At 31.9% G+C, this 22,682-nt stretch overlaps 1 protein-coding gene across 1 annotated transcript; it reads left to right on the top strand.

Annotated features, from left to right (window-relative positions):
* The first annotated feature begins 4,350 nt into the window (after window positions 1-4,350).
* LOC142224165 (uncharacterized) lies at window positions 4,351-6,240 on the top strand. Its single transcript, XM_075293950.1, has 2 exons — window positions 4,351-5,382; window positions 5,500-6,240. The coding sequence occupies exons 1-2, from the start codon at window positions 4,398-4,400 to the stop codon at window positions 6,177-6,179; spliced, it is 1,665 nt and encodes a 554-aa protein (XP_075150065.1). The 5' UTR covers window positions 4,351-4,397; the 3' UTR covers window positions 6,180-6,240.
* Window positions 6,241-22,682: the final 16,442 nt, after the last annotated feature.

Below are 22,682 nucleotides of genomic sequence, written 5' to 3'. Positions count from 1 at the left end.
CTTGTTTCTGTTGAAAATTTTGCTAAAATTTTATTTGTGTAGAAAATTTTATCAAAATTGTATTTCTACGAAAATTTTGTCAAAATTTTATTCCTTTAGAATTTTTTTTTAAACTTTTATTTCATTAGAAAATTTTGTCAAAATTTTATTTCTATAGAAAATATTGTCAAAATTTTATTTCTACAGAAAATTTTGTCAAAATTTTATTTCTATAGAAATTTTTGTCAAAATTTTATTTCTATAGAAAATTTTGCCAACATTTTATTTCTATAGAAAATGTTGACATAATTTTATTTCTATAGAAAATTTTGTAAAAATTTTATTTCCTATATATAGAAAATTTTGTCAAAATTTTATTTCTATAGAAAATATTGTCAAAATTTTATTTCTATAGAAAATTTTGTCAATTTATACTGAACGAAATGCCCACTATATCTATAGAAAATTTTATCAAAACTTCATTCAATAGAAAATTTTGTAGAAATTTTATTTCTTTGCAAATTTAGTCAAAATCTTGTTTCTGTTGAAAATTTTGCCAAAATTTTATTTGTATAGAAAATTTTATCAAAATTGTATTTCTATCGAAAATTTTGTCAAAATTTTATTCCTTTAGAAATTTTTGTCAAACTTTTATTTCATTAGAAAATTTTGTCAAAATTGTATTTCTTAGAACACTTTGTCAAAATTTTATTTCTATAGAAAATTTTGTCTATTTATACTGAACGAAATGCCCACTCGCCTGGGCTGAAACATGTAACATTCTGGGTCAAGGTGAAATTATGAGTCGATCCACCGATGCCCGTCCGTGTGTTGATATCACGCTAACTACCGAACGAAACAAGCTAACGACTGGAAACAGTTGTTATTGATGTAGGTCAGACAGTATTGCAAATGGTCCTTAGCGACTTTAGGTAAAACGACGACCAGATTTGACATCCAGAGGCTCTTGGAAGAACAAATTTTATCCCATATGCTTGAAATTGCTAACATTCATGCAAAACTTGGTCCATATCGGTCCATAATTATATCTGCGGATTTGGGACAAAATCCCATAAGTCTAGAAACTGAATTTTACAGGGTTCGGTATTTATGGTGGGTATATATCTGTGGACGTAGGACAAAACTCCATACGTCGTGATAAGACAATTTCTCCAACATACATAAACATAAATACATAAATTTATGTTATTTTTTAAAATAATATATGACAAAACAACATGAGTCAGTAATTGCTAATTTTCTTTGGATCGCGGGGTGCTGGGTGGATTTGGTACCGTGAAAAATAAGCCATTGAAAGGGTCTATCATATAAATATTAAACATTTTCGAGATGTTTTCTACAGAAGTTTTTGTGACCCCTTTATTTTCACTCCATAAATACCGAACCCTAGATTTGAAAATAAAGGGGTCACAAAAACTTCTGTAGAAAACATCTCGAAAATGTTTAATATTTATATGATAGACCCTTTCAATGGCTTATTTGTCACGGTACCAAATCCACCCAGCATCCCCCGATCCAAAGAAAATTAGCAATTATTGAGTCATGTTGTTTTGTCATATATTATTTTAAAAAATAACATAAATTTATGTTTTCATGTTTAAGTATATTGGAGAAAAAATTAATTAATAAAAAAATTAATAAAATATAACTTTGGCAAAATTTTCTATAGAAATAAAATTTTGATAACAATTTCTATAGAATTAAAATTTTGACAAAATTAAATTTAATCAAATTTAGACAAACTTTTCTATAGAAATAAAATGTTGACAAAAAAGAATATTTTGACAATATTTTCTATAGAAATAAAATGTTGACAAAAATTTCTATAGAATTAAAATTTTGACAACATTTTCTATAGAAATAAAATTTTGACAAACTTTTCTATAGAAATAAACTGTTGAAAAAAAAAATTTTTTTTTGACAATATTTTCTATAGAAATAAAATTTTGACAAAATTTTCTATAGAAAAAAAATTTAGACGAAATTTTCTATAAATACCGAAATTTGAGGAAATTTTTTATAGATACAAAAATTTTAAGAAATTTTTTATAGAAATAAAATTTAGACAAAATTTTCTGTAGGAATAAAATTGTGAAAAAATTTTCTATAGAAATAAAATTTTGGCAAAATGTTCTATAGAATAAAATTTTGACAAAATTTTCCTTAGAAATAAAATTTTGACAAAATTTTCGTTAGAAAAACTTTTACAAAAATTTCTATAGATATAAACAAGTAAGGAAAGTCTAAAGTCGGGCGGGGCCGACTATATTATACCCTGCACCACTTTATAGATCTAAATTTTCGATACCATATCACATCCGTCAAATGTGTTGGGGGCTATATATAAAGGTTTGTCCCAAATACATACATTTAAATATCACTCGATCTGGAAGAATTTGATAGACTTCTACAAAATCTATAGACTCAAAATTTAAGTCGGCTAATGCACTAGGGTGGAACACAATGTTAGTAAAAAAATATGGGAAACGTTTAAATCTGAAGCAATTTTAAGGAAACTTCGAAAAAGTTTATTTATGTTTATTTATTTATTTATCGCTCGATATATATGTATTAGAAGTTTAGGAAAATTATAGTCATTTTTACAACTTTTCGACTAAGCAGTGGCGATTTTACAAGGAAAATGTTGGTATTTTGACCATTTTTGTCGAAATCAGAAAAACATATATATGGGAGCTATATCTAAATCTGAACCTATTTCAACCAAATTTGGCACGCATAGCTACAATGCTAATTCTACTCCCTGTGCAAAATTTCAACTAAATCGGAGTTAAAAATTGGCCTCTGTGGTCATATGAGTGTAAATCGGGCGAAAGCTTTATATGGGAGATATATCAAAATCTGAACCGATTTCAAGCAAATTTGGCACGCATAGTTACAATGCTAATTCTACTCCCTATGCAAAATTTCAACTAAATCGGAGCAAAAAATTGGCCTCTGTGGGCAAATGAGTGTAAATCGGGCGAAAGCTACATATGGGAGCTATATCTAAATCTGAACCGATTTTGCTGATATTTTGCCAGTTTTTCGAGACTCATAAAATATTCGGATGTACGGAATTTGAGGAAGATCGGTTGATATACACGCCAATTATGACCAGATCGGTGAAAAATATATATGGCAGGTATATCTAAATCTGATCCGATTTTTTCCAAAATCAATAGGGATCGTCTTTGAGCCGAAACAGGACCCTATACCAAATTTTAGGACAATCGGACTAAAACTGCGAGCTGTACTTTGCACACAAAAATACATCAACAGACAGACAGACAGACAGACAGACAGACAGACGGACAGACAGACAGACGGACATCGCTAAATCGACTCAGAATTTAATTCTAAGCCGATCCGTATACTAAAAGGTTGGTCTATGATTACTCCTTCTTGGCGTTACATACAAATGCACAAACTTATTATACCCTGTACCACAGTAGTGGTGAAGGGTATAAATATAACAAAATTAATTAATAAAAAAATTAATAAAATATAACTTTGGCAAAATTTTCTATAGAAATAAAATTTTGATAACAATTTCTATAGAATTAAAATTTTGACAAAATTAAGTTTAATCAAATTTAGACAAACTTTTCAATAGAAATAAAATGTTGACAAAAAAGAATATTTTGACAATATTTTCTATAGAAATAAAATGTTGACAAAAATTTCTATAGAATTAAAATTTTGACAACATTTTCTATAGAAATAAAATTTTGACAAACTTTTCTATAGAAATAAACTGTTGACAAAAAAATATTTTGACAATATTTTCTATAGAAATAAAATTTTGACAAAATTTTCTATAGAAAAAAAATTTAGACGAAATTTTCGTTAGAAAAAAAATTTGACAAAAAATTTCTATAGAAATAAAATTTTGAAAAAAATTTCTATAGAAATAAAATTTTGGCAAAATTTTCTATAGAATAAAATTTTGATAAAATTTTCTTTAGAAATAAAATTTTGACAAAATTTTTGTTAGACAAACTTTTACAAAATTTTCTATAGATATAAAAATTTGCCAAATATTTGCTATAGATACAAAAATGTTGCGAAATTTTCTATAGAAATAAAATTTTGAAAAAATTTCTATAGAAATAAAATTTTGAAAAAAATTTCTATAGAAATAAAATTTTGACAAAATTCTCTATAGAAGGAGAAATCAAATGTTATATTTCAAAATTAGTTTTAGTTTACCATTAAAATTTCACACATTTGCTACATAAACCACAAATTTTATCTCGCATATATAAATAAAATTGTATAGAAACCACAACAAATATAAGTTTATTAGTTAGGGCAAGAAACCTCAAAACATAGTGAAGTTGGTTTAGTTTCTCTTGAAATTTCATAGAAAAAACATTCACCTAGGCGGCTATCTCAAAATGTTTTTAAAAATTTTAATATTTTTAATATTTTGTGCAAACTATGTAAGATCTGAATGCGAGGGCAATGAATTAAAGACGAAAAATGGCAGTTGTCTGGTACCAGTCTCTATGATGGATTGTGATGATCAAAATTGTAGTGAAAATATGGAATGTAATAATGCTAGTAAAAAATGTCAATGCAAAAAGGGATTTTTTGAATATTATGACAAAGACACTAATAGGACTTCATGTACCTTTCCCTTGCCTTTGAGATGTGAAGAGGATAACGATTGCGGACCCTATGCAGCATGCAATGGAAATGAAGGTTGTCAATGTTCTAAAGGTTATGAAATGAAAATATTCGGATCAAATGAGTCCATGGTTTGTGATAAATCCGAAATCAAATGTCCTTTGGATTATATACAATGTGCTACTGAATGCTGCTCTCCTGATGGACTTTGTGTGGAAGGACAATGCATTTGTAATGAAGGATATTTCCGTATTGATGACGAAGGACATATGGCGGAATGTTTGAAAAATGATTTGAATCTTCATTGTTTTAGTGGCTATACTCTATGCTCTGGATTAGTTTGCTGTGGAAAAAATTCTCAATGTTCTAGTGATCAATGTGTGTGTGAAGAAGGATTTCGTCGAAATGTGTCAGAATATAAATACCATGTGGATTGTGTGGCTATTATAAATGAATCCTTGGTAGAGGAAGAGATGATACAAGTGTTGGAATGCGATGATGGAAGAGCTCATTGTTCAGGATTATGTTGTCCTGAGCATAGTCATTGCATTGAAGGAACGAAATGTGAATGTCTTGAAGGATTCCAAGAGAAATTTTATCAGAAATTGAATATGACTCTATGTGAAGCTCTAGAAAATGATGATATCCCCTTCGAAATAAAAGATGCAGCAGACAATACTGAATGCCATTTAGGAAATTCGGAATGTGGTCCAAATCAGCAATGCCTGGAGGGGAAATGTCTATGTAAACCAGGTTACGAATTAAAAATAAATGTCACAGATAATTCTTTACAATGTCAACCTATTACTCAATGTCCAACTTGTGGCTCTAATGGGCAATGCCTAGAGGGGAAATGTCTATGTAAACCAGGTTATGAGATGAAATTTAATGCTACCACTAACTCCTCTCAATGCGAAGCTATTCAGCAATGTCCCAATGAATATTTTAGCTGTATGGATATGTGTTGTGGACCCCATGCCCAATGTTTGGAAGGACAATGTTTATGCCTTAAGGGTTTTATGGAGATGAAAACTAGTGGTCACAATCTTGTCACCTGTGATCAGGAACCTTCTTTTCTAGGCATATTCGAATTTTATGAGACCGCTTATAATTCAGCAGCTCCCAACATAGAAGATTTTTGTCTTGATCCTCACCAACATTGTTCTGCAATATGCTGTGGTGAAAATGCAGCTTGCAATACGAACTCCAAATGTCAATGTATTTCCGAAGATTTTGAAAAAATACAAAATATTACCACAAAAGCTATAGCCTGCATTAGCAAACCTCCCGATTTATGTCTCGATCCTCAAGTTACATGTAATAAATTTTGTTGTGGCTCTAATGCCTATTGTAATGAACATAAGGCCTGCGTTTGCACACATTCACATTTTCTAGAGAAATATACGCTTATAACCAAGGCCAAATCTTGTGAGCCGCGTATACTAAAGTCAGAGAATCGTGAACCTTATATTGTAATTGGTGTTTTGTGTATTTCCTTTGCTATATTAGCATTATGCATTAAAATTATTCAATTTTGTAAATCGAATTAAATATGGCAATTAATTAATATAATTAAAATCTATGTACATATGTATGTATATGAAAACCAAATTTTATCCAATTGTTTCTTTTTATAACTCTGTTGAAGCTCTGATAAATTATGTTACAGGTAACGTTCATAGTGAAAATAAAATGTCCAAAAAATATCAGTTTTTCAGTTTTCAGTCTAAACTCGGGCGAGTACAATATCAAATTCGTCAAATGTGTTGGGTTTTGATTCCCATATACACCCAGCAAAAAAATTTGGAAGTTCTTCCAAAGGCTCAACTTTAAAAGCACTTCCAAAAATGTACTCTCAACGATGTTCTTTATTTTAACTACACAAGAAGTTCTTTTAATTCAATTATTTATAACTCGCTTTTTTCTTATTTTTAATGGGTAAATTTAATTTTTTTGTTTCAAAAAGGTTAAAAACAGAGTAAGCTTTAATAAAATGGTACAAATGATTGAAACTTTGTCGACAAAATTCCTAAATCCAATCTGAAAAAATTGTGAATTTTTGAAAATAAAGGGTGATTCTTTTGAGGTTAGGATTTTCATGCATTAGTATTTGACAGATCACGTGGGATTTCAGACATGGTGTCAAAGAGAAAGATGCTCAGTATGCTTTGACATTTCATCATGAATAGACTTACTAACGAGCAACGCTTGCAAATCATTGAATTTTATTACCAAAATCAGTGGCAGAAAATCCGCTTTTTTATCGACAAATTTTGTTCAGCGATGAGGCTCATTTCTGGTTGAATGGCTACGTAAATAAGCAAAATTGACGCATTTGGAGTGAAGAGCAACCAGAAGCCGTTCAAGAACTGCCCATGCATCCCGAAAAATGCACTGTTTGGTGTGGTTTGTACACTGGTGGAATCATTGGACCGTATTTTTTCAAAGATGCTGTTGGACGCAACGTTACGGTGAATGGCGATCGCTATCGTTCGATGCTAACAAACTTTTTGTTGCCAAAAATGGAAGAACTGAACTTGGTTGACATGTGGTTTCAACAAGATGGCGCTACATGCCACACAGCTCGCGATTCTATGGCCATTTTGAGGGAAAACTTCGGAGAACAATTCATCTCAAGAAATGGACCGGTAAGTTGGCCACCAAGATCATGCGATTTGACGCCTTTAGACTATTTTTTGTGGGGCTACGTCAAGTCTAAAGTCTACAGAAATAAGCCAGCAACTATTCCAGCTTTGGAAGACAACATTTCCGAAGAAATTCGGGCTATTCCGGCCGAAATGCTCGAAAAAGTTGCCCAAAATTGGACTTTCCGAATGGACCACCTAAGACGCAGCCGCGGTCAACATTTAAATGAAATTATCTTCAAAAAGTAAATGTCATGGACCAATCTAACGTTTCAAATAAAGAACCGATGAGATTTTGCAAATTTTATGCGTTTTTTTTTTAAAAAAAAGTTATCAAGCTCTTAACAAATCACCCTTTATTTGAAGTGAAACGTTAGAATCCATTAAAAATTATAAAAATTATTTATTTGACAAAATATCAAAAAATTTTTTAATTTACACCCAAAACGAAGAAGTGATGCAAATTCAGTGCAACGGCTGTTCAAATGGAGGACTTCCGCCCTATGACAAGCCCATGTTAAATTCATCGCTTCTGCGTCAATTTTGCACCACTTCCGGATCCAAAAAGAACATTTTCATTACTTTTTTGGCGACGCTTTTTTTGCTGGGCATATATTGCAATCTGACTCGATTTGGACAAAATTTGTTAGACTTCTACGAAATCTATAGACTTAAAATTTAAGTCGGCTAATGCCCTGGGGTGGAACACAATGTTAGTAAAAATATATACAGCAGTAAGTTCGGCCGGGCCGAATCTTAAATACCCACCACCACACCCAGAAAAAAGTGTCTTCGAAACTAAAGGAAAAAATGTTCATCAATTTAGTTTAGCTATTTTATTTCCATTCAGTTAAATTTTTGTGTGAAATAATAAAATTTACTTGTTTCAGTAAAAAAATCCTAAACTGAAAGCAGTTAGGAATAGTTCATTAACTAGAACAAGTAAAGGGTGATTCTTTTGAGGTTAGGATTTTCATGCATTAGTATTTGACAGATCACGTGGGATTTCAGACATGGTGTCAAAGAGAAAGATGCTCAGTATGCTTTGACATTTCATCATGAATAGACTTACTAACGAGCCACAACGTCGAATTTTCAGTGAATGGGCCCTAGAAAAGTTGGCAGAAAAATCCGCTTTTTTATCGACAAATTTTGTTCAGCGATGAGGCTCATTTCTGGTTGAATGGCTACGTAAATAAGCAAAATTGCCGCATTTGGAGTGAAGAGCAACCAGAAGCCGTTCAAGAACTGCCCATGCATCCCGAAAAATGCACTGTTTGGTGTGGTTTGTACGCTGGTGGAATCATTGGACCGTATTTTTTCAAAGATGCTGTTGGACGCAACGTTACGGTGAATGGCGATCGCTATCGTTCGATGCTAACAAACTTTTTGTTGTCAAAAATGGAAGAACTGAACTTGGTTGACATGTGGTTTCAACAAGATGGCGCTACATGCCACACAGCTCGCGATTCTATGGCCATTTTGAGGGAAAACTTCGGAGAACAATTCATCTCAAGAAATGGACCGGTAAGTTGGCCACCAAGATCATGCGATTTGACGCCTTTAGACTATTTTTTGTGGCGCTACGTCATGTCTAAAGTCTACAGAAATAAGCCAGCAACTATTCCAGCTTTGGAAGACAACATTTCCGAAGAAATTCGGGCTATTCCGGCCGAAATGCTCGAAAAAGTTGCCCAAAATTGGACTTTCCGAATGGACCACCTAAGACGCAGCCGCGGTCAACATTTAAATGAAATTATCTTCAAAAAGTAAATGTCATGGACCAATCTAACGTTTCAAATAAAGAACCGATGAGATTTTGCAAATTTTATGCGTTTTTTTTTTTTTAAAAGTTATCAAGCTCTTAACAAATCACCCTTTATATACGGCCGTAAGTTCGGCCAGGCCGAATCTTATGTACCCTCCACCATGGATTGCGTAGGAACTTCTACTAAAGGCTGTCATCCACAATCGAATTACTTGGGTTGCGATAACACTTGCCGATGGCAAGGTATCGTAAAACTTTTATCACTGTCTTCTAAATTGTAAGTTAGTCCATAAGGGGTATATATTAAACAAAAAAAAAGGCCGATTAAATACGTATATAATTCAGTTTGACAAAATTTTCTATAGAAATAAAATTTTGACAAAATTTTCTATAGAAATAAAAACTTGACAAAATTTTCTATAGAAATAAAATGTTGACAAAATTTTCTATGGAAGTAAAATGTTGACAAAATTTTCTATAGCAATAAAATTTTGACAAAATTTTCTATAGAAATAAAATGTTGACAAAATTTTCTATAGAAATAAAATGTTGACAAAATGTTCTATAGAAATAAAATGTTGACAAAATTGTCTATAGAAATAAAATGTTGACAAAATTTTCTACAGAAATAAATTTTTTACAAAATTTTCTATAGAAATAAAATTTTGACAAAATTTTCTATGGAAATAAAATGTTGACACACATTGCTATAGAAATAAACTTTTTACAAAACTTTCTATAGAAATGAAATTTTGACAAAACTTTCTATAGTAATAAAATTTGACAATTTTTACATGGCTGTTAGAGGCCATATACTAACGAAATGTACCAAATTTCAACCGCATCGGATGACTTTTGCTCCTCCAAGAGGCACCGGAGGTCAAATCTGGGGATCGGTTTATATGGGAGCTATATATAATTATGGACCGATATGGACCAATTTTTGCATGGTTGTTAGAGACCATATACTAACACCACGTACTAAATTTCAATTGGATCGGATGAATTTTGCTCATCCAAGAGGCTCCAGAGTTCAAATCTGGGGATCGGTTTATATGGGAGCTATATATAATTATGGACCGATATGGACCAATTTTTGCATGCTTGTTAGAGACCGTATACTAACGTCAGGTACCCAATTTCAAACGGATCGGATGAATTTTGCCCCTCCAAGAGGCTCCGGAGGTCAAATCTGGGGATCGGTTTATATGGGAGCTATATATAATTATGGACCGATATGGACCAGTTTTTGCATGGTTGTTAGAGACCATATACTAACACCACGTACCAAATTTCAATCGGGTAGGATGAAGGTTGCTCCTCCAAGAGGCTCCGGAGGTCAAATCTGGGGATCGGTTTATATGGGAGCTATATATATTTATGGACCGATATGGACCAATTTTTGCATGGTTGTTAGAGACCGTATACTAACATCAGGTACCAAATTTCAACCGGATCGGATGAATTTTGCCCCTCCAAGAGGCTCCGGAGGTCAAATCTGGGGATCGGTTTATATAGGGGCTATATATAATTATGGACCGATATGGACCAATTTTTGCATGGTTGTTAGATACCGCATACTTAGACCACGTACCAAATTTCAACCGGATCGGATGAATTTTGCTGCTCCGGAAGGCTCCGCAACCCAAATTTGGGGATCGCTTTATATGGGGGCTATACGTAAACGTGGGCCGATATGGCCCATTTTCAATACCATCCGACCTACATCAATAACAAATACTTGTGCCAAGTTTCCAGTCGATAGCTAGTTTCGTTCGGAAGTTAGCGTGATTTCCACAGACGGACGGACAGCCGGACAGACGGACGGACGGACGGACATGCTTAGATCGACTCAGAATTTCACAACGACCCAGATTATATATACTTTATGGGGTCTTAGAGCAATATTTCGATGTGTTACAAACGGAATGACAAAGTTAATATACCCCCATCCTATGGTGGAGGGTATAATAAAGCATGGTATTTTACTAATACTGTTTTCTTCGCTGGCTATAAGAATTTACTACTGGAAAAGAACATTTTATCACTGATAACAAAGCATTGGTAAAAATAAACAAAACCCGAACTAAAACCAAGTTTCCTCAAATTTAATAAGATTTCTTATAAAATGATAATTCTGAATTCCTTTATTATAGAAAGCTTATCATACATACGAATAACACTTGGCATAGAAAAATATTTTAGTTCACACTTGTTAGAATATAGGAAAATTTTCTACATTTCTTTTATCTACCTGTAATCGATACCTGTCATGTAATCGATGTGTTTGCGCGTGGGTTGTTTTTTTAGTTGGAATCGCGTTGTTATGGTATACGGAGAGATTGTTAAAAAATAATATAGTAAAATAATATTATAAAACAAATAAAATATATAAAATATTTGTTATTTTAAATTAGTGAGAAAAATATTCGTTTTTTTATAAGAAAGAAACCACCAGCAGAATAACAACCCCTTCATTCGACTTCATTTTGGAATCTTTAGGAATCAGGTAATATTCAGTGACGCTAACCTTTTGTGAAAAAATTGGCTTTGGATTTTTTGTTTATATTTGTAGGTATTGAAATTGTAAAAGGTGGACAAAATTGCTAGGCAGCAAACTATTCAAAGTGAAAAGTACTACACGCTCATAAAAAATCGCTTCTGTAACATATACTTCCAAACATATTTTGCTTCAAGCATATACATTTTTGGGTATTGCCCAAACATTTATATGTTTGATCTCTTCCAATATATAATATGTTTGAAAGCATATTAGTCTAAACAATATATGTTTGGGTAGTCTAAGTTCCAAACATTTTGTATTTTTGCATCCAAATTCAATAATGTTGTCTTCCAAAAAACAATATGCTATTATGTGAACATATAATATGTTTGGAAGCATTTTGCACCCAAAAATATAATATGCTTAAAAAAAATTCTCCCAAACAATATTGTGCTCAAAATTTTATTTATTAATTTATATATTTACAATCATAACGAATTATGAAAATAAACAGGTAATATAGGTGCTAACAACATAGGTTTTCGACCTGAATGCTCAAAATTTTGTTTCTGCCCAATTGTATATTCCCCCACATCTTTCTCACTTCCACGAGATTTTTTAGTTCTTAGCACCTTTTTCTGTAATACAAACATTGTAGAAGAAATTATTCAATTGTATGATTTTTTTTTATTTTAATTTTACCTTTTGCCGGACGGGGATTCGAACAGCGGACCACACAGTTTGTAAGGATCAAAGAAGTAGCTGATCAATTGCCCAAGGAAAAATAAAATGTTAATTTTGTAATAACAAGCAACAACCACCAACTTAATTCAATATCGCTCCCTGTTAAATAGCGCTCCAAGCTACTAAACACATATATGTTTATAGGCTATTTCTAAATTAATATATGTTTGCATCCAAGCATATTATATTTACAAACATTTTATGTCCCAAACATAATATGTTCTAACATATTAACATATATGTCCCAAACATGTTATGCTAGTTTATGAACATTATATGCTTGCACTCAAAAATATTGTGTTTAAAAATTTGTGTTCCAAACATATAATGTTTATAGCCAAACATATGAAAAACAGCCTTTTACATCCGTGTAGAAGAAGAAAAAAATATGTTTTAATATTTCAAGGCCAGTCGATGCTGTTGATTCTATATAAATGTATTTAATATATTAATAAAATATGTCTTTTATTTAAGAAAAAAATGCTTATATAAATACATAAAATTGTATTTAAAAACGAAGGTAAGCAGATCTAAATTTGAAGCAAAAGGTTTACCACAAATATGTAAGATTGTCCAAATGAATGAAAAAAGTTCAATAAAATCATTCCATATATGAATTCAATTCAGTTAAATTTTTTCATTCTGTAGTATAGTGGTACATAAATATCGAAAAATGTTAACTAATATATGGAATGCATTCTACCTAATTTCTACGAAAATCACATCATTCAAACAAATAAAAATGTCTTTGGCGCTATACGAAGTTCAACTTTCTTCACAATGAGTTCATTTTAACTTAAGGAAGGGATCACTTTTTTCTGGGTGCATGAATCAAATATAATAGTTTACTTTAAAAACTCTTCGTCGTAGCGGGTTACTTGATAATATATAGAATTTTAGGGGGTTTGATGACACATTTTTTCCTAAGAAAATCAGTTCAACCAGTACGCTTCTCGAAGAAAAAATTTAAAGATTATACCTATGAAGATTAGATCAGATTCTGGATTTATGAGAACCAATTTAGTTTGAGTTTTAGAGAAATCATAAACATATCGTGTATATAACGCCTTGATTTCATATCTTAAATCTGTAGATTATTCCGCCATTATTTAAATGAATACGATGAGTAAAATATGGAAATTTTACTTTCAGTTTCAAGCAATTTTCATGATCCGTGCGCATGCTATACCGTGAAAGAAGTGTTTTCTTTTCTGAGGAACGAAATTTAGACAAGCAAAGTTTTCTTTTGACACAAAAATTTAAGAGACAATCGTTGAATCGCTTATCAAAATTTTGGATTAGTTTGCTCTAAACGAAAATACTTTATACGAAAGGGGAATTTCGTTTGTCTACAATTTAATTTCGGAGGAAAATATTTTTTCTTTGGGTGTACCCTCAAGAAGCTAAATCGGTCTATATCGATGCCTTACCAAATGGACCGGTAAAAATAAATGCGATACAGATTTTTTAGTGTCCAAAATTCCAGTATATTTAAATTTTTGTACAAATCGGATAAAAACTACGGGTTCTAGAAGCCCAAGGAGTTAAATCTGGAGATCGGTCTATGTGGAAGCTATACTAAAACATGGGTCGACACACCTTATTCGGCTGACCTATTTGTGGTCAGCCGGATTCCAAAATTCCTAGAAATAAATTAGGGAGATAGGTCTTTATGGAGACTATACCAAAACATGGACCAATACTCACCACCTCTTAATGGTTCTCAAATACCTTTAGAATTCCACTTTCAAACGAATTGAGTGAAAACTACGAATTCTAGAAGCCCCAGAAGTAAAATCGGCAGATCATTCTATATAGGCGCTATACCAAAACATGGACCGATACGGACCATTTTCGACATACCTCTTTATGGTCCTAAGATACCTCTAGAATTCTAATTTCCGGCAAATTGAATAAAAACTACGGATTCTAGAAGACCAAGAAATAAAGTCGGGAGATCGGTGTATATGGGGGCTATACCAAAACATGGAGCGATACACCCCATTTTCGACACACCTCTTTCTGGTCCTAAAATACCTCTAGATTTACAATTTCAGAAAAATCGGGTAATAAATACAGTTTCTAGAAGCCCAAGAATAAAAATCGGGAGATCGATCTATATAGCGGCTATACCAAAACATGGATCGATACGGACTATTTTCGACATACCTCTTTATGGTCTTAAAATACCTCTAGATTGTCAATTTCAGGCAAATCGGAGAGAAAATACAGTTTCTAGACGCCCAAGAAGCAAAACCGGGAGATCGGTATATATGAGGGCTATACCAAAACATGGACCGATACGGGCAATTTTCGACACGCCTTTTTGTGGTCCCAAAATACATCTAGATTTCCAATTTCAGGCAAATCGGATAGTAAATACAGTGTCTAAAAGCCTAAGAAATAAAATCGGGAGATCGGTCTATATGGAAGCTATACCAAAACATGGACCGATACACCCCATTTTTGATACACCTCTTTAAGGTCCAAAAATACTTTCAGATTTTCAATTTCAGGCAAATCGGGTAATAAATACAGCTTCTAGAAGCCCTAGAATAAAAATCGGGACCAATACTCAACACCTCTTAATGGTTCTTGAATACCTCTAGAATTCCACTTTCAGACGAATTGGGTGAAATTCTAGAAGCCCAAGAAATAAAATCGGCATATCATTCTATATAGGGGCTGTACCAAAACATGGACCGATACGGACCATTTTCATACCTCTTTACGGTCCTAAGATACCTCTAGAATTCTAATTTCCGGCAAATTGGATAGAAACTACGGATTCTAGAAGCCCAAGAAATAAAGTCGGGAGATCGGTGTATATGGGGGCTATACCAAAACATGGAGCGATACACCCCATTTTCGACACACCTCTTTCTGGTCCTAAAATACCTCTAGATTTACAATTTCAGAAAAATCGGGTAATAAATACAGTTTCTAGAAGCCCAAGAATAAAAATCGGGAGATCGATCTATATAGCGGCTATACCAAAACATGGATCGATACGGACTATTTTCGACATACCTCTTTATGGTCTTAAAATACCTCTAGATTGTCAATTTCAGGCAAATCGGAGAGAAAATACAGTTTCTAGACGCCCAAGAAGCAAAACCGGGAGATCGGTATATATGAGGGCTATACCAAAACATGGACCGATACGGGCAATTTTCGACACGCCTTTTTGTGGTCCCAAAATACATCTAGATTTCCAATTTCAGGCAAATCGGATAGTAAATACAGTGTCTAAAAGCCTAAGAAATAAAATCGGGAGATCGGTCTATATGGAAGCTATACCAAAACATGGACCGATACACCCCATTTTTGATACACCTCTTTAAGGTCCAAAAATACTTTCAGATTTTCAATTTCAGGCAAATCGGGTAATAAATACAGCTTCTAGAAGCCCTAGAATAAAAATCGGGACCAATACTCAACACCTCTTAATGGTTCTTGAATACCTCTAGAATTCCACTTTCAGACGAATTGGGTGAAATTCTAGAAGCCCCAGAAGTAAAATCGGCAGATCATTCTATATAGGCGCTATACCAAAACATGGAGCGATACGGACCATTTTCGACATACCTCTTTATGGTCCTAAGATACCTCTAGAATTCTAATTTCCGGCAAATTGAATAAAAACTACGGATTCTAGAAGACCAAGAAATAAAGTCGGGAGATCGGTGTATATGGGGGCTATACCAAAACATGGAGCGATACACCCCATTTTCGACACACCTCTTTCTGGTCCGAAAATACCTCTAGATTTACAATTTCAGAAAAATCGGGTAATAAATACAGTTTCTAGAAGCCCAAGAATAAAAATCGGGAGATCGATCTATATGGCGGCTATACCAAAACATGGACCGATACACCCCATTTTCGACACACCTCTTTCTGGTCCTAAAAAACCTCTAGATTGTCAATTTCAGGCAAATTGGATAGAAAATACAGTTTCTAGAAGCCCACGAAGTAAAATCGGGAGATCGGTCAATATAGAAGCTACACCAAAACATGGACCGATACACCCCATTTTCGACACACCTCTTTGTGATCCCAAAATACATCTAGATTTCCAATTTCAGGCAAATCGGATTGTAAATACAGTATCTAGAAGCCCACGAAGTAAAACGGGAGATCGGTCTATATGGAAGCTATACCAAAAACATGGACCGATACACCCCATTTTCGACACACCTCTTTGTGGTCTCAAAATACATCTAGATTTCCAATTTCAGGCAAATCGGATAGTAAATAAAGTGTCTAGAAGCCCAAGAAGTAAAATCGGGAGATCGGTCTATATGGAAGTTACACCAAAACAGGAACCGATACGGACCATTATCGACACACCTCCTTAAGGTCCAAAAATACTTCCAAATTTTCAATTTCAGGCAAATCGGATAGAAAATACAATTTCTAGACGCTCAAGAAGCAAAATCGGGAGTTCGGTGTATATGGGGCTATACCTATACATGGACCGATGGGCACCATTTTCGGCACAACTTTTTATGGTCCTCAAGTACCACTAGATTTTCAATTGCAGGCAAATTGGATTAAAACTACGTTTTTTATAAGCCCAAGACTCCAAATCGGGAAGTCGGTTTATATGGGGACTATATAAAAACTTGGATCGATATAGCCCATCTTCGAACTTGACCTGCCTGCAAACAAAAAAAAAAACGAATCTGTGCCAAATTTCAGGACGATAGCGCCATTATTGAAGGCTGTAGCGCGATTACAACAGACGGACAGACAGACGAACATGGTTATATCGTCTTAGAATTTCTCCCTGATCAAGAATATACATATGTACTTTATGTTATATAGTCAGAAATCGATATTTCGATATGTTACACACGGAATGACAAACTTATTATACCCCCATCACCATTCTATGGTGGTGGGTACAAATATGGAAAACATTTAAATCTGAAGCAATTTTTGGCAACTTCGCAAAAGGATATTTATGATGTATCGGTTAATAGATATCTATTAGAAGTATAGGAAGATTGAAATAATTTTTACAAGTATTCGACGTATCCGTGTCGATTTTATAAGGAAAATGTTGGTACCAAATACCCAAATTTGACTCGATTTCCGTCTTTTTAATGAATGTATATTTCTGATCATAGTGTAATTTGAAGACGATCTAACGATGTCTGCCTGTCCGTTATAATTACGCTGCAGCTTTCAATAACGAAGTTCGTAGCGAAATCTTGCACAAACTCGCATTTTGCCTGCAGGCATATCAAATTAGAAAATGGGCTACATAGGTTCATATGTCTTGATATAGTCCCCATATTAACCGATCTCCCGCTTCGACTTTTTAAACATATACACTGAAAAAAGTTTTCAATGAAGTTGTTTTTTGCCTTATAGTTAAGTAAGGCACATTAAAACAGGGTAAACTAAAATGAAAGAAAATTTATTTTTACTAAGGTCAACTTGTTTTTAATACTTCTGAGCAAATCTTAAAAACTAATGAAATAGTCTTTGAATTTGTTGACTTTTTCCATCTTGGATACAAACCTAAAATATATTTAATAAATGGGGCATGTTTTTTAAAGACTTTTTTATTTGAAACATTGCATAATTTCTACCCATATTCAAGGCTGAATTTGGAAATTTAAGTTTTCGTTAACACGTTTTTAATGTACTTTGATGATGAAGAAAAAAGCAGAAAAAATTATTAGTAAAAAGACAAAATCCATAGAACCGAACATGCTTTTCACAGTAGAAGCTGCTACTTTTAACCGAATCGCTTTAAATTGGTATAGATCGGTCCATGTTTGGATAAAGCCGTCATATGGACCAAACATCCGATTTCACTTCTGCAGCGCGTGGAAGCCTCAATTTTTATCCGAACTGTTGAAGCTTGAGAATTTAAAGGTGTTTTTAGCTGCATAAAAAATTTCCTATAGAAATAAAATTTTGACAAAATTTTTTATAGAAATAAAATTTTGACAAACTTTTCTATAGAAATAAAATTTTGAATAACATTTTGACAAAAATTTCTATAGATATAAAATTCTGACAACATTTTCTATAGAAATAAAATTTTGACAAAATTTTCTATAGAAATAAAATTTGACAAAATATAGCCGTCATATAGACCAACCTTCCGTCATATAGACCAACCTTCCGAGGACGTGGAAGCCGCAATTTTTATCCGAACTATTGGAGCTTAAGAATCTAAAGGTGCTTTAAGCTGCATAACAATTTTTCTATAGAAATAAAATTTTGACAAAATTTTCTATAGAAATAACATTTTGACAAAGTTTTCTATAGGAATAAAATTTAGACAAAATTTTCTATAGAAATAACATTTTGACAAAGTTTTCTATAGGAATAAAATTTAGACAAAATTTTCTGTAGAAATAAAATTTTGACAAAATTTTCTATAGAAATAAAATTTTGACAAAATGTTCTATAAAAATAAAATTTTGATAAAATTTTCTATAGAAATAAAACTTTGACAAAACTTTCTATATAGATATAATTTTCTATAGAAATAAAATTTGACAAAATATAGCCGTCATATAGACCAACCTTCCGATTTTACTTCTCGAGGACGTGGAAGCCGCAATTTTTATCCAAACTATTGGAGCTTAAGATTCTAAAATCAAAACAATTTTTCTATAGAAATAAAATTTTGACAAAATTTTCTATAGAAATAACATTTTGACAAAGTTTTCCGTAGGAATAAAATTTTGACAAAAATTTCTATAGAAATAAAATATTGACAACATTTTCTATAGAAATAAAATTTTGGCATAATTTTATAGAGAAATAAAATTTTCTATAGAAATAAAATTTTGACAAAATTTTCTATATAGTTGGAGCTTGAGAATCTATAGGAGTTTCTAGCAGCATAAAACGATTTCTATAGAAATAAAAATTTGAAAAAATTTTCTATAGAAATAAGATTTTGACAAAATTTTCTATAGAAACAAAATTTTGACAAAATATTCTATAGAAACAAAATTTTAACAAAATTTTCTATAGAAACAAAATTTTGACAAAATTTTCTATAGAAATAAGATTTTGACACAATTTTCTATAGAAATAAAATATTGACAACATTTTCTATAGAAATAAAATTTTGACAAAATTTTTTAGAGAAATAAAATTTGACAAAATAGCCGTCATATAGACCGATCTACCGATCTCAAGGTCGTGGAAACAATTTATATTAATAAAACAATTAATATTAATAAAACAATTCTCTTCGAAACAAATGCTCAAATTATAACAGATACTTCCCGCTAAAAATTGTTTTCTTAGTTCTAAACAAACTTTAAACCAAAAATACTAAATCCCCAAAATAAGTTTAAACCTAGGTTTGAAGCGTTTTTATCTTAAATCTTAAGATTCCATATTTAAGTTAATTTAAGGGCTATTTTTTTTTAACTCAAAATGTTTTTCTTTACTTTAAAAAAATGTGCCCCAGTTCTTTCAAATTTCCAAAATTTGTGTTCTAAATTTCATATATATATTTTTTTAAGCAAATATTATAACCTTTCTTTTAATTAATATTTCATTAGTTTAAAGAAATTTGTCTTTAATTTTGTGTAAATTGAGCATCATTAAATATAGTTTGTGTAATATTTAATACCGCGTAAATATTTTTCAGTGTAGGGTTTTCGATAAACAGAGCTTCACCTGTATTTCCACATTTGTTTATACACTGCGCCACACTGTGGAACAGGGTATTATAAGTTAGTGCATATGTTTGTAACACCCAGAAGGAGACGAGATAGACACATGGTGTCTTTGGCAATAATGCTCAGGGTGGGTCCATGAGTCGATATAACCATGTCCGTCTGTCCGTCCGTCCGTTCGTCCGTCTGTCTGTGAACACATTTTTGTGATCAAAGTCTAGGTCGCAATTTAAGTCCAATCGTCTTCAAATTTGGCACATGTTCCTAATTTGTGTCAGAATAGAACCCTATTGATTTTGGAAGAAATCGGTTCAGGTTAAAATATAGCTCCCATATATATCTTTCGCCCGATATACACTAATATAGACCCAGAAGCCAGAGTTTTATACCGATTTGCTTGAAATTTTGTACAAACACAACACTTAGTCGTATAGTCAAGTGTGCAAAATTTGATTGAAATCGGTTCAGATTTAGATATAGCTCCCATATATATCATTCGCCCGATATGGACTTATATGGCCCCAGAAGCCAGATTTTTGGCCCAATTTGGTTGAAATTTTGCACAGGGAGTAGATTTAGCATTGTAGCTATGCGTGCCAAATTTGGTTGAAATCGATTCAGATTTAGATATAGCTCCCATATATATCTTTCGCCCGATATGGACTAATATGGTCCTAGAAGCCAGAGTTTTGGCCCAATTTGTTTGAAATTTGCACTAGGAGTAAAATTAGTAGTGCAGTTAATTGTGCAAAATTTGATTGAAATCGGTTCAAATTAAGATATAACTTCCATATATATCTTTCGCCCGATATGGACTAATATGGTCCTAGAAGCCAGAGTTTTGGCCCAATTTGTTTGAAATTTTGCACAGGGAGAAGATTTAGTAGTGTAGCTATGCGTGCCAAATTTGATTGAAATCGGTTCAGATTTATATATAGCTCCCATATATAGCTTTCGCCCGATTTACACTCATATGACCACAGAGGCCAATTTTTAACTCCGATTTAGTTGAAATTTTGCACAGGGAGTAGAATTAGCATTGTAGCTATGCGTGCCAAATTTGGTTGAAATCGGTATGTTTTTCTGATTTCGACAAAAATGGTCAAAATACCAACATTTTCCTTGTAATATCGCCACTGCTGAGTCGAAAAGTTGTAAATATGACTCTAATTTTCCTAAACTTCTAATACATATATATCGAGCGATAAATCATAAATAAACTTTTGCGAAGTTTCCTTAAAATTGCTTCAGATTTAAATGTTTCCCATATTTTTTTTACTTACATTGTGTTCCACCCTAGTGCATTAGCCGACTTAAATTTTGAGTCTATAGATTTTGTAGAAGTCTATCAAATTCTGTCCAGATCGAGTGATATTTAAATGTATGTATTTGGGACAAATCTTTATATATAGCCCCCAACACATTTGACGGATGTGATATGGTATCGACAATTTAGATCTACAAAGTGGTGCAGGGTATAATATAGTCGGCCCGCCCGACTTTAGACTTTCCTTACTTGTTTTATCATAAAAAATCAAAATTCTTCATATACATTGTAAATTCAACTTAAAATTTCAAATTTTATATCGACTATAAAAATATAAATTATGCCATCTTACAATTAAAAAATTAATAAATGTGTTTAACTCTCTTTCATTGTTATTGCCAAGATTTAAAAAAAAAAAAAAAAAAAATATATATATATATATATATATATATATATATATATATATATATATATATATATATATATATATATATATATATATATATATATATATATATATATATATATATATATATATATATATATATATATATATATATATATATATATATATATATATATATATATATATATATATATATATATATATATATATATATACAATTTATCGACAATTTCATTAGTGCTTGTGAAGAATTATTTCAGTTTTATTTTTTCCAAGTTGATCTTATACTGAAAAAAATATTTACGTTATATTAAAGATTACGCAACTTAAATTTTAGGACAAATTTCTTTGAAATAATTAAATTTTAATTAAAATAAAGTTTATAATCTTTGCTTCAAAAATTGTTTTCATTAAATTTAGGACAAAAATTTTGTAAATTCGCGTCCCTCCGGTTAAGTGCAACGTCTTTGAACTAAGGCTAATTTTCCTTAAAGTAAAAGAACACATTTTTGATTTAAAGAAATTGTGCTTAAATTAACTGAAATATTGAAACTTTAGATTTAAGAAAAAACGCTTCATCGGCTTAAACTTTTTTTGTAATTAAGAAATCCTCTTGTACTTAGATGTATCCGTTATAATTTGAATTTTTAAACTGGCGTGAGTACTTTTATTAATAAACCGCGAAAAGAGAATGAAAATTTGATAAATGGGATCTGTATCCTAATTTTAATTTTATTGATCCTAGATTTAAAGCCAGATAGGTTGGTCAAAAAAATTCTGTATTTTAAAGAAGCCGCATATTTGGCTCGGAATCAATACCAAAATCCTTAAGGGAAGGTTAAAATCTTTGGATCCAAGTAAAAATTTTTTTTTTGAGTGTAGTTCAACGTAATTTGCCTTTAATTAAATATACCCACTTTAAAATCGAATCAAATAAGCGTAAGGACAAAATGCTTTCAATGAAATCTTCATAAACTTATGGTCAAGTAAATCTCTTGGTATTAAAAAATGCGTCCTCAATACAAAAATTATATTCGTATTAAGGATATGGAATCC

The sequence above is a fragment of the Haematobia irritans genome, chromosome 2 (genome assembly GCF_050003625.1).
Source record: "Haematobia irritans isolate KBUSLIRL chromosome 2, ASM5000362v1, whole genome shotgun sequence".
Taxonomy (NCBI): domain Eukaryota; kingdom Metazoa; phylum Arthropoda; class Insecta; order Diptera; family Muscidae; genus Haematobia; species Haematobia irritans.
Note: the sequence above shows the minus strand (reverse complement) of the source record. Positions and strands in the feature narration are given on the sequence as shown.